Consider the following 13,145-nt stretch of genomic DNA (forward strand, 5'->3'; position numbering starts at 1 on the left):
AAAAAAAAAAAGGGAAGTTCCAAATAATTGGATTTTTCCTCTTATGCTATTGAATAAGTTGATGGGGCACCTGGGTGGCTCAGTTGGCTGAGCATCTAACTTTGGCTCAGGTCATGATCTCATGGTTCATGGGTTTGAGCCTCACGTCAGGCTCTGTGATGACAAGCTTGGGGCCTGGAGCTTGCTTCAGATTCTGTGTCTTCCTTTCTCTATGTCCTCCCCCTACTTGTGCTCTGTCTCTCTTGCAAAAATAAACATTAAAAAAAAAAAGAGGCGAATAAGTTGAGATAGGTGAAAGGAAAGAGAAAGACAAGGAAAACAGACAGCAGTAACCAAGAAACACCACAGACAACGCAATACTCTCCAAGTGATTTCTGGTTGTCAGGTAAGCATTCACACGGTATGAAAAAGACGATCTTCGAGACCCTGGCTCTTCATCAGTTCAGTTCCATACTGAATTACTCAGTGCTCAATGATCATTAGTGAAAGCCTTTCTAGTCCATTCTGACCAGCCAGGTTGATGCTACACAAATCCCTGGGAGAAGTGGTTGAAAACAGATGCCAGGCCTCTGGGACTGACTGTGGCCCCAGGAAATGGTAGGTCTGAAGTGGGCTGCTGGAAACATTGAAAACAGGTGTTCCAGGTGAGGTAGACAAAGAGACAGGTTTGAAAACCACTGCTTTGTCACCTCTGCCTAGGACTCCCTGCTCACCATGACATCAAATCCTGCAAAAGCACCACTGGAACAACTAGTCAACAGCCATTAGGAGCTGTGCATTAGTAAAATCATGGTATATGATGCAACTGTTTTCAGCCCTGGACAACAGGCAACGCAGACTGTGATCCTTAGAGATGAGAAATAAGTAAGGTGAGCTCCCTGGCTGCCCAAGCTTTCTGGCTGAGGGCACGTTCTGAACAGTGGGGGCAGGGGGAGGGAGTCCGAGCAGAGCAGGACAGTTTCACAGAATTGAGGTAAAGACTAGAGTTGAAGACTTGCAGGGGGGGAAAGACTATATGGACACATGTGGCCTTCCTGAACCTGGGCAGGTGGAGAACTTGCCCTGCCCCAGAGGCCTGCTCACAGACACCTTACACATAAGGTGGAACACCCAAACTTCTATGTGAGTCTGCTCCATCCACATTTAAGACTGTAACAGGCAGGCTCTGTGAGGCCTAGCACAGTGGTTGCTTCAGGGCTGATAGCTGGATGGAAATGACCAGAGAGGTTGGAAAGGGCGGGGAGATTGAGTTCTGGCCCAGCCTGAATGGAGAGACTTTGCTGAGAACCTCAGAATTCAGAAAGGCTAAGTTTCAGTAATAAGACCCAAGCCCTAATACTGAAGATAAAATTTAAAAAGCCTCACACATGAGGTGCCTGGCTGGCTCAGTTGATAGAATATGCAATTCTTGATTTCAGTGCGATAAGTTCAAATACCATGGTGGATATAGAGATTACTTAAAAAATAAAATCTTCACACACACACACACACACACACACACACACACACGAAGAACAGAACCATACCTGATAGGATCAATAGGAACCACCAGAAGAAACAGCAACTATTGCCTGACAGAATAAAATGCAAAACCCTTTAAAGGAAAATAGCTGTCAACAAAGACAATGACCCAAATGTTGGAATCAGCAAACACTTATAAAGTTATTATAAATAAGTTTGTGTACTTATTTTTTAAAAAGTTTTATTTATTTTGAGAGAGAAAGAACGAGAGCAGGAGAGGGGCAGAGAGAGGAGAGAGAATCCCAAGCAGGCTCCATGCTTTCAGTAGAGCCAAATGTGGGGCTTGAACTCACAAACCAGGAGATCATGACCTGAGCCAAAATTGAGTCTGACTAAGCCAAATGACTGAGCCACCGAGGCACCCCAAGTTTGTGTACTTAAAAGATGAAGAAAATTAGCTACTAGACAAGGAATCTTGGAAGAAACTACAAAAAGGAAGCAAATAGATGTGGTGGCTCCTCAAAAAGTAAATGTAGAATTACCGAATGATTCAGTGCACTCCACTTCTAGGTACATAACCAAAAGAACTAAAAGAAGGAATGCAAATAGATGTATGTACACTGATGTTCACAGCAGCATTATTCACAATAGCTAAAAGGTAGAAATAACCCAAGTGTCCCATGAACATTCAGATGCATAAACAAATGGTGGCATATATAATGGAACATTATTCAGCCATAAAAAGGAATGAAATTCTTATACATGTTACAACACGGATAAACCTTGGGAACATTATGCTAAGTAAAATAAGCCAGACACTAAAGGTTTACTATTATACAATTCTATGTATATGAGATACTTAGAATAGCCAAATTCAGAGACAGAGAGTAGATGAGAGGTTCCCAGGGGCTAAGAGTAGATGGAAGTGGGAAGTCAATGTTTAATGGATATAGAATTTCTGTCTGGAATGATGAAAATGTTCTGGAAATGGATAGTGGTGATGGCTACATAATACTGCAACTGTGCTTAATGCCACTGAATTGTATACTTAAAAATTACCAATATGCTAAGTTTTATATTATGTTTTACCACAGTTGGGAAAAAAAAAAAAGAAAAGAAAATTCTAGACCTCAAAAGTACCATAGCTGAAGGAGAAAAAATTACTGGATGAGCTGTAAATGAGAAAGTGAAGGAAAGAGACCACTGAAGACTTTCTCCTGAAAGATCAATAGAAAGTAGCCAATCTGAAAAACAGAGAGAAAAATAATAGAAAAAACCTAAACAGAGTGTCAGTGATCTGTGGGACAATATTATGTAGTCTAACATTGTGTAATTAGAGTCTTAGAAGGAGAGAAGAAAGGATATAGGACAGATAAATTATTTAAAGAAATAATAGTAGAAGACTTTCCAAATTTGGTGAGGGAGGGGGAAACACCTCAGATTCAAGTTAGCTCAACTAACTCCAAGCAGGATAAACACAAGAAAACTACACTTAAAACATATCACACTCCAAACGGTTGAAAACTAAAGCTTCATAAAAACATCTTAAAGGCAAAGGAAGAGACGGATTACATTCAGGGGAAGAGTAATACAAATGATGGGTGACTTTACAGCAGAAATAACGGAGGCCAGAAGACAAGGGAAGAATGTCTTTAAAAGACTTGGGAGTGAGGAGTGGAAACTCAATTCATTCTTCTATATCCAGGAAAAGGTCCTCTTTTTTTTTAAGTTTATTTATTTATTTTGAGAGAGAGTGAGTGAGCAAGAGTGAGCATGAGCAGGGGAGGGGCAGAGAGGAGAGAAAATCCCAAGCAGGCTCTGTACTGTTATCATGGAGCCTGACCCAGGGCTCAAACCCAGGAACTGGGGGACCATCGCCTGAACTGAAACTAAGACTTGGACGCTTAATGGACTGAGCCACCCAGGCACTGCCAGGACAAGGTCCTTTAGAAATGAGAGAGAGAGTGAAAGAACCATAAACAAAAGCAGAGATAATTCATCTCCAGATGACTTACACTATAAAAATGTCAAAGGATCTTCTTCAGGCTGAAAGCATACAGATGAAAACTCAGATTTATAGGAAGGAACAAAGAATATTAAATATGGAAAATATGTGAGTAAATATAAAAGGCTTTTTTTTTCTTCTGTTAATTTTTAATAAAGAACTCTGTTTAAAGCAAAAACAGTAACATTACATGGGTAAAATGTAGGACAACAAATAACTTTCAAGGATAGAGAGGAAAGGAATTCTACTATTTTTATATATATTTTTAAAATTTTTTAATGTTTTATTACTTCTGAGAGAGACAGACAACATGAGCAGGGGAGGGTCAGAGAGACAGGGAAACACAGAATCTGAAACAGGCTCCAGGCTCTGAGCTAGCTGTCAGCACAAAGCCCAACGCAGGGCTCGAACCCTCAAACTGTGAGATCATGACCTGAGCCGAAGCTGGCCACCCAACCGACTGAGCCACCTAGGCTCCCTTGTTTTTTCTTATACCTAACATGAAGTGCTACAATAGAACTAAATAGGTAATAAATTAATGATGTAATTGTACTTCCTAGAATAACAATTTTTTTAAGTTTATTTATTTATTTTGAGAGAGAGAGAGCGAGCAAGTGAGGATGCACGAGCAAGAGAGGGGCACAGAGAAAAAGAGGATCCTGCTGATAGCATGGAGCCCAACACAGGATCCATACCCACAAAACCGTGAGATCATAATCTAAGCCAAAATCAAAAGTCAGCCACTCAACCAACTGAGTTGGTTTGTTAAAAATAGACCACATAGAGGCCACCTGGGTGCCCCTAGAAGGACAATTTTATTTTTTATTTTTATTTTATTTATTTATTTTCTAAAAATATTTTTTAAAATTTATTTCTAGGAGAGAGAGAGACAGCGTGAGCAGGNGTAAATTTTAAAACTTTCTATGTAAGCTAAGTTTTAAATGAAAAATTATCATTGTCCACTTAAATAAACAATTAAAATTTTCATTTAAATGAACAATTTAAAAAATTTTATTTTTTTATTATTTTTTAAATTTTAAATAAATAAGGCAGGAGAAACAAAAAACAGACGTAGGCTTCAGCCAAACCATATCAGCAACTACATTAAATATAAACACACTAATTAAAATGCAGAAATTGTCAGACTAGATAAAAAATTAACTCCAACTATATGCTGTTTACAGGAGACATGCTTTATTAAAAATGAAGACAAACAGATAAACTGAAAGTACGAGTGGGAAGGGTAAACCATGTAAATTGTAAATATAAAAAAATTTGGTGGGAATATTTTAAGTCAAAGTAGATGTTGAGAAAAGAAATAGTACCAAAAATAAGGAGGTTCATTTAAAAATAATACAAGGGCAATTTATGAAGAAAACATAACAATTCTAACTGTATATGGACCAAATAACAGAGCTTCCAAAAACATGAAGCAAAACTGATAGTATTACCAGGAGAAATAGACAAATCCATAATCATAGCTAGAGATTTTTTTTTTTGAGAGAGAGAGTGTGTGTGCTCATGCAAATGGGAGAGGGAGAAAGAGAATCTCAAGGAGGCTCCATGCCCAGCACAAAGCCTGACACAGGGGTTGATCTGACATCCACTGAGATCATGACCTGAAATCAAGAGTCAGATGCTTAACCAATTGAGCCACCAAGGAGTCCCCTAGCCAGAGATTTTAACAATCCTCTCTAGTAATTGAGAGAACAAGCAGACAAAAAAATCTGTAAGCATATAAAAATTTGAAGATGACTACCAACCAAATCATCCTAAAATACATCTATTGAACACTACATGCAACAACTGTAGTATAACATTCTTTTAAAGTGCACATGGGATAGGGTGACTGGGTGGCTCAGTTGGTTGACCGTCAGACTTCAGCTCAGGTCATAATCTCAGTTTGTGAGTTCAAGCCCCATGTCAGGCTCTGTGCTGACAGCTTGGGTTAAACAAAATTTTTTTAATGTGAACATGGGAAAAAATAAAAGTTCACCAAAATAGACCACATATATCATATATACAACCACAAAATGTGTCAATATACTTCAAAAACTGAAGTTATACAAGGTATGTTCTCTACCACCGCGGAATCAAATTAGTAATTAAAAACAATAATACACATCGGGGCGCCTGGGTGGGTTAGTCGGTTAAGCGTCCAACTTCAGCTCAGGTCATGATCTTGGGGTTTGTGGGTTCAAGCCCCACATCGGGCTCTGAGTCTGCTTTGGATTCTGTGTCTCCCTTTCTCTGCCCTTCTCCCACTTGTGCGCTCTCTCTCGCTCAAAAATAAATAAACTTAAAAACAAAAACACACAATAATATATCAAGAAAACTCCTATTTGAACAATTAAACATCTTTCTTTTCTTTTCTTCCTTTACATTATTTCTAAATAAACCATAGGTTAAGGAAGAAATCACAGAGGAAATTAGAATGTATTTTCAATTGAATGATAATAAAAATACAGCACATCAGATTTTTAGGATAAAACTAAAGCACAGGGTAACCTTATAGCTTAAAACGCTTATGTCACAAAAGAAAGATTTAAAATGGATAACTGAACAGCAACAACAAAAAGAAAAGGTGGAAGTGCCTGGCTGGCTCAGTCAAAGGAGCATGTGACTCTTGATCTTGGGGCTATAAGTTCGAGCCCCTACACTAGTGTAGAGATTGCCAAAAATAAACTTTTTAAAAAAAGGGTGATTTGTGATTCCATTTTAAGAAGATTAAGAAAAAACAAATAAGAGAGTAAATTAAATCTGGAGTAGAAAGAGAAGCAAAATAAAGAGCTGGAATCAACGTAAGAAAAATATACAATAAGAAAATTAGTAAAGCAAAAATTAAAAAAACACACAATTGGATCATTCCTACCTAGTAAGACTAATCAAGAAAAAACAGAAAAAACACAAATTACCAAAATCAGGAATGAACAAGGTAGCATCATCATAAATTCTATAGACATTTAAAGAGTAATAAGACACTTTTATGAACAGCTTTCTGTCAATATATTTGATCCCTTGGATAGAATGAAAAAGTCCTTGAAAAATAGAGCTTGTCAAAACTAACATGAAAAGATGGGGCGCCTGGGTGGCTCAGTTGGTTGAGCATCCGACTTCGGCTCAGGTCATGATCTCACAGTTCGTGGGTTTGAGCCCCACATCAGGCTGTTACCTCTGCGCTGACAGCTAGCTCAGAGCCTGGAGCCTGCTTTGGAGTCTGTGTCTCCCTCTCTCCCTGACCCTCCCCAGCTCACGCTGCCTCTATCTCGCTCTCAAAAATAAAACATTAAAAACAAAAAACAAAACAAAACAAAACACTAACATGAAAAGAAACTCTCGTAGTTCTCTATTTTCAAAATTAAATCTGTAATCAAAAACCTTTCCATAAAGGAAACTCTAGGTCCAGATAATTTCACTCTTAAATTCCATAAAAAATTGAAAGAAATAAGAAAGACAAACATTACAAGAAAACTACAGACCATTACCTCTCATGAAAGTACATATAAAATTTTTAAATAAAATATTAACATCAAAATCAACAGCATGTGAGAGTCACCTGGGTGACTCAGTCAGTTAAGCATCTGACACTTGATTTCAGCATGATCTCATGGTTTGTGAGTTTGAGCCCTGTGTGCAGAGCCTGCTTGGGATTCTCTCTCTCTCTGCCCCCCACCTTACTCTCTCTCAAAATTAATAAAAACTTTAAAAATATATTTTAAAAATCAACAGCATGTGGAAAAGATAATATATCATGACCAACAGGGTTTATCTCACAAATACAGATTAATTTAATATGAGAAATCAGGAAAACCATTTAATCATCTCAATAAATACAGAAAAAGCATCTGGCAAAATTAACCACCATTCATAATAAAAACTCTCAATAAACAAAAGGGGAACACTGTTAATCTAATAAAGGGCATCTATAAAAATACTCATGGTGAAAAACTGTTTTTATTTTCCCAAGATGGTGAAAAAAGACAAACATGTATGTATCTTCTCATTACCTCTGCTCAATACTTTACTGGAGATGCTAGTTAGTGCAATAACACAAAACTTTATATAATGGGATCAAAGAGTATGTATTCTGTTGTATCTGGCTTTTATTTATTTTTTAGAGAGAGAGAAGGAGAAGGGAGGCGCAGAAGGAAAAAGAGGGAGAGAGAATCTTAAGCAGGCTCCATGCCCCGCACAGAGCTGACATGGGGCTTGATCTCACAACAGACTCAATCAGTAAGTGAATCTAGAAAGGTCACAAAACACAAGGTATCAGTTGTATTTCGTAATTCTATTCATAATAGCATTAAAAAAGGCATTTACATTTAACAATATACGTATAAAACTCCTATGCAAAGTCACAAAATACTGAGAAAACTTAAAGAAAAGCTATATAAATAGAGAAGTTCTTGTTCACTTATTGGAAGTTTCAATGTTTGAGATGTCCAATGTCTTCTAAACTGATCTATATAGATTCAGTGCAATCCTATACCAAAAAAAAAAAAAAAAAAAAAAAAAAAAAAACCCCAGGANAAAAAAAAAAAAAAAAAAAAAAAAAAAAAAATCCCAGGAAAAATAAAGTTGAAGAGCTGATTTCAAAACTTGCTATAAAGATACAATAATCAAGACCATATGGTAATGGCATAAGGATAAGTGAATAAATAAATGGAACAGAAGAGAAAGTCCAGAAATAGATACAAACTGATTTTTAACAAAGGTGCCAAGTTAATTCAATAGAGGAATGAAAAGTCTTTTCAACAGTGTTGGAGAAACCTGAAAAACAGAAAAAAAATTAATCCTTGGCTCCTACCTCAGATCATATACAGAAAAAAGTTCAAGATGATCAGAGACCTACATGTAAATGCTAAAACTATAAAGCTTCCAGAGGAAATGTAGGAAAATATCTTTTAAGATCTTGGGTATAGGCAAAAATCAGTAAACATCTGTTATCTTTCTATGGGCTTGGGTGATCCACTGGGTCTGGCCTTCCTCATCCTGCCCACTCCTGCTATCCATCCTCACCCCTTGGCTTACAGCATGCCTCCTCCAGGGACCTCCTTCAGCATGAGCTCTGAGCTCTAGAAAAGCTCAGGGCTGACATAATTGAGGACACATGGGTCTATTCTCTGGAACGGTCCTCAATTGTTTCTTGTGTTTCAGTCTTACTTCCTCACCAAGACTGAAAGTTTCTACAAAGTCATCAAAAAGATCTTCCTTTTGATTTAGCACAAAGTCCCTGGAGTCAAGGAGATCTGAATTTATTTTTATATATTTATGTATTTACTATATTTTAATAGTTTATTGTCAAGTTGGTTTCCATATAACACCTAGTGCTCATCCCCACAAGTGCCTTCCTCCATGCCCATCACCCTCCTCTTCTCCCCCCGACCCCCATCAGTCCTCAGTTTGTTCTCAGCATTCAAGAGTCTCTCGTGGTTTGCCTCCCTCCCTCTCTCCCACTATTTCCCCCACCTTCTTCTCCCCCAAGGAAATCTGAATTTAAACCCTGGCTCTGCCACCTACTGGCTGTTTTACATGGGGGGAGTCATTTGTCATATTGAGCCTGTTCTCTCAGGACTGCTGTGAGAAGGAAAATTACTAATGAAATTGATGATGTCATAGGCGAATGAGCTTATATATTTGTTTCCTTTCTCCCATCACACCATACCTACCACAATGGCAGACACATAGTCAGTGATTAAGAAGTTCTTTGTTAGATTCTGCCACCATGCAGCAAGGCCCTGCTATGGGCAAGTTTGCCTCTGTGGGAGCTAAAAAGACATAGCTGTCTGCTCTTTGCCTGTCCTAATTTTGCTGATAACTATATTTCAAGACTTCAGAAAGTCATGGCTAGCAGAACAGGAAGCATGCATTTCAGAGAAATCACACTCAAGAATGCTTGCCAAGGGAAAGCAAGGTCCAACCACACTCTGTTCCAGAAAGCTAATGGACAGCTTTAATGGAGCTCACACTGGCTTGCAATGAGGAAAGGGGCATAAAACTCAGTCTGTTTTGAAAGCACTTGCAATAAAGATGAGCAAAAGCTTTCCCAGGAGAAATACTGGCTGTCTTTTCCTGTTCCATGAAATCAATGAGCCCACCTAACTGAAAAACCAGGAAGAACCGGGGCCTAAGGGGCTAGGAGGCTGAAAAACAACACAAATGGCTGTGTGGGCAGCAGAATCAGACCTGAGAAGCCTGCTCAGACAGGAGCTGTACAACATACCTGTGAAAACGTGCTGCTCTTGCATTGAGGGCACTTTCCTGCTGATGCCATCGCCAGAGTTTTCTCCATCTGTGAAAGGCCACAGGCAGGGCTCTCTGCTGGAAATGACTGTCTGCTCTGGACTGCAGCCGCTACAGTAAAACAATGAATGACCTTTACTTGTACTTTATATTATTTAAAAAATGATCTTTAAGGGTCACACTCTAGAGGGATGGTTACTTTCTACACAAGATTGAGAAAAAGATTAAGATAATTATTTTTAATCCTTGTCAACACAATAGGTAAAGAATGAAGAGATGGAAGAAATTTTTACTTTAAAAACAGATTAAGCATCTCTTCAAATATCTGTGTATGTGCGTGCATATATACATGCATATATATTTAAACGTTTTGTCCTATGTACTAAGTGTTCATACCACTGCTTCTTTTTTTAAAGAAAAATTTTTTTTTTAATAGTTTATTGTCAAATTAGTTTCCACATAACACTCAGTGTTCATCCCCACAAGTGTCCTCCTCCATGCCCATCCCCCCTCCCCCCCACATCCATCAGTCCTCAGTTTTTGTCAGCATTCAAGAGTCTCTCATGGTTTGCCTCTCTCCCTTTCCCCCACCATTTCCCCCCTTCTTCGCCCCCTTGTTCCTCCATCAAGTTCCTCCTAATCCTCCTATACGTGCAAACATATGATATTTGTCCTTCTCTGCCTGACTTATTTTGCTTAGCATAACACCCTCAAGGTCCATCCATGTTGCTACACATGGCCAGATTTCATTCTTTCTCATTGCCATGTAGTATTCCATGGTATAGATAAACCACATCTTCTTGATCCATTCATCTGTTGATGGACACTTAGGCTCTTTCCATGTTTTAGCTATTGTGGAGAGTGCTGCTATGAACATTGGGGTACATGTGCTCCTATGCATCAGTAAAAATTTTTTAAATTTATTTGAGAGAGAGAGAGAGAGCATGAGCAGGGGAGGGTCAGAGAGACAGGGAGACACAGAATTAGAAGCAGGCTCCAGGCTCTGAGCTGGCTGTCAGCACAGAGCCTGATGCGGGGCTCGAACCCACGAACCGTGAGATCATGACCTGAGCCAAAGCCAGACGCTTAACCAACTGAGCCACCCAGGCGCCCCATGTTTTATTTATTTTTGACAGAGAGATAGAGACAGCGTGAAAAGGGAGGGTCACAGAGAGAGGGGTAGACAGAATCTGAAGACAGGCTCCAGGCTCTGAGCTAGCTGTCAGCACAGAGCCCAACGCAGGGCTCAAACCTACAAACCGTGAGATCATGACCTAAGCCAAAGTTGGATGCTCAACCGACTGAGCCACCCAGGAGGCCCCCATTGCCTCTTTTATACCTGCCAGTGCTTTACCTCAGTGATATAAATGGGCTTTTTGAACCTTAAGAAATTATCAGTTCTTTGCAACATGTGTTAACAATATTGTTTCCACTTTGTAATAGATCTTTGGATTTTGTTTATGATGTTTATTTGTAATATGGATTCTTTAAATTTTTATGTAATTATGAAAGGCTACTACTATATCACCAAATATCAATAGGAAGACAGAAAACCAACATAAAAAATACATATATGCTTCCATGACCCAAAACTTTGGGATAAAATGTGTGGTGGATTTTAAAACAGGACCTCAAATTCTTGGGTCTTCTTCACTGAGAAGTCCCATCCCCTTGAATCCGGGCAGGATAATGACTGCTTTGACCAACAGAGAATGGTGAAAATACCACCATGTGGCTTTGAAGGTTAGGTCATAAAAGGCCACACAGCTTGTGTTTCGTTCACTGTGAGGCTTTTGGAGTGAGCAATGACACAGAAGTCTGACAGCCCTGAGGCCACCATCACCATGCTGTGAGGAAATCCAAGCCTCTCAGAGAGGCCTGATGTAGGCGCTCTGGTTAACAATCCCAGATGAGATCAGTCTTCAAGTTATTCCAGCCCAGGAACCAGCCATCTAAATGAAGAAACTTCTAGATGATCCTAATTTCCTGCCATTAGACTTCCGAGCTGAGGCCCCAGTAATCTTGGAGCAGAGATCAGCCATCTTTGTTATGTCTTCTTTCAATTTTTGACCCACAGAATCCATAGGCCTAATAAATTTTTTTTAAGCCACTGAGTTTGGGGTGACTTTTCACATAGCAACAGATAACTGAACAGTACGCATCTGTGTGTGTGTGAATATATGGTATACATACTCCCATGCACATGGAGGAAAAAAATACCAGATTTACTCACCAAATGTTATCTTAAGATTATGGGTGTTTTATTTTTTTTCCTTTATGTATTCCTACACTTCTCAAATTATAATGTCTATATATTGCTTATGGGCATTCACATTTTCAAATGTAAACAGAAGGAGAGGCAATAATATAATGAATTCCCCTTAACTTACCATCTAGCTCCAATAATTAGCAAACATTTTGCCATCCTGTATGTATCGCTTTTTAAAAAGAACCCCACAGTGAATAATATTTTTATCTTTTCTTGAAATAGAAAAAACTAATGTTCTCCCTAAAGAACTTGATGTTCTCTGAGGTCATCTCCTTAGATGACATTCAGATTGTTAGCTAAAGATTTGAAAAAACAATCCAATAGTAACTAAGCAGAGGCTCTTACTATTTTTCAGACCTCATAAATTATGCAGGCCATGCAAGAGCAGTGTAAAAGATAAGAACACTGACCCTTGCCCTGACCTTTCCACCAATGCTGGGCCCCAGTGTCCAGAGGCTCTCTTTTTCCAGGAGGAAAATAGGAGACTCTCTGCTACTTTTACACCTTAAATAAATACAACTTTCAATCCTAGCAGGCAGATTCTTTTTCTAAAAGTTCTCTTCCTTCTGGTGAGCTTGCATTAAATGAGCTTAAGAGACCAGTAGCACAATCCTTTCAGAAACAGCCACATCATCTAAAAGGAATATCAAATAATGCAGCAACTCAAAGCATTTTCCAGATATGGAAGGCAAGTAATGCCCTGGGCTGGTACCACCTGAGGAGCAAGGACTGGGATGATCTTTAGGAAAAACTCCAAAGCAACCAATGGTAGTTTGTCTGTTCACTTGTTTGTTCGTTCGTTTGTCTAAACATTAGTTGGCACCTTCCCTTTGTAACACTGTGTTGAGCTGAGGAGAAGAAACAGACAGGGTTTACCCTTAAGTAGCTCACAGTCTGGCAGGAAAGAGGCCCGTAGATACCTACACAATGATATTGATGAATACGGTGGTAAAACCACACATGGAGTGGGGCTGGGGGAAGAGGTAGCACCTGGGCTCAACAGGTAGGAGGGACAGAGAGGTACAAGGGTGCCTGGGTGGCTCAGTTGGTGAAGTGACCAACTCTTGATTTCAGCTCAGGTCATGATTTCATGGTTTGTGAGATCTAGCCCCGCATCAGACTCTGTCCTGGCAGCACAGAGACTGCTTGGGATTCTCTCTCCCTGTC

The 13,145-nt window shown here is 39.1% G+C and overlaps 1 protein-coding gene across 7 annotated transcripts in view; it reads right to left on the reverse strand.

The window, feature by feature from the left end:
• Nucleotides 1-13,145, reverse strand: part of SFI1 (SFI1 centrin binding protein) — a 101,756-nt gene that overhangs the window by 13,706 nt on the left and 74,905 nt on the right. For all 7 annotated transcript variants that reach the window (XM_077761552.1, XM_077761555.1, XM_077761550.1 and 4 more), the window contains one exon: nt 9,690-9,820. In XM_077761552.1, coding sequence (XP_077617678.1) covers nt 9,690-9,820 — 131 coding nt within the window. The remainder of the gene's footprint in view (nt 1-9,689; nt 9,821-13,145) is intronic.

Source organism: Crocuta crocuta, unplaced genomic scaffold (assembly GCF_008692635.1).
Source record: "Crocuta crocuta isolate KB4526 unplaced genomic scaffold, BGI_CrCroc_1.0 scaffold348, whole genome shotgun sequence".
Taxonomy (NCBI): Eukaryota; Metazoa; Chordata; class Mammalia; order Carnivora; family Hyaenidae; genus Crocuta; species Crocuta crocuta.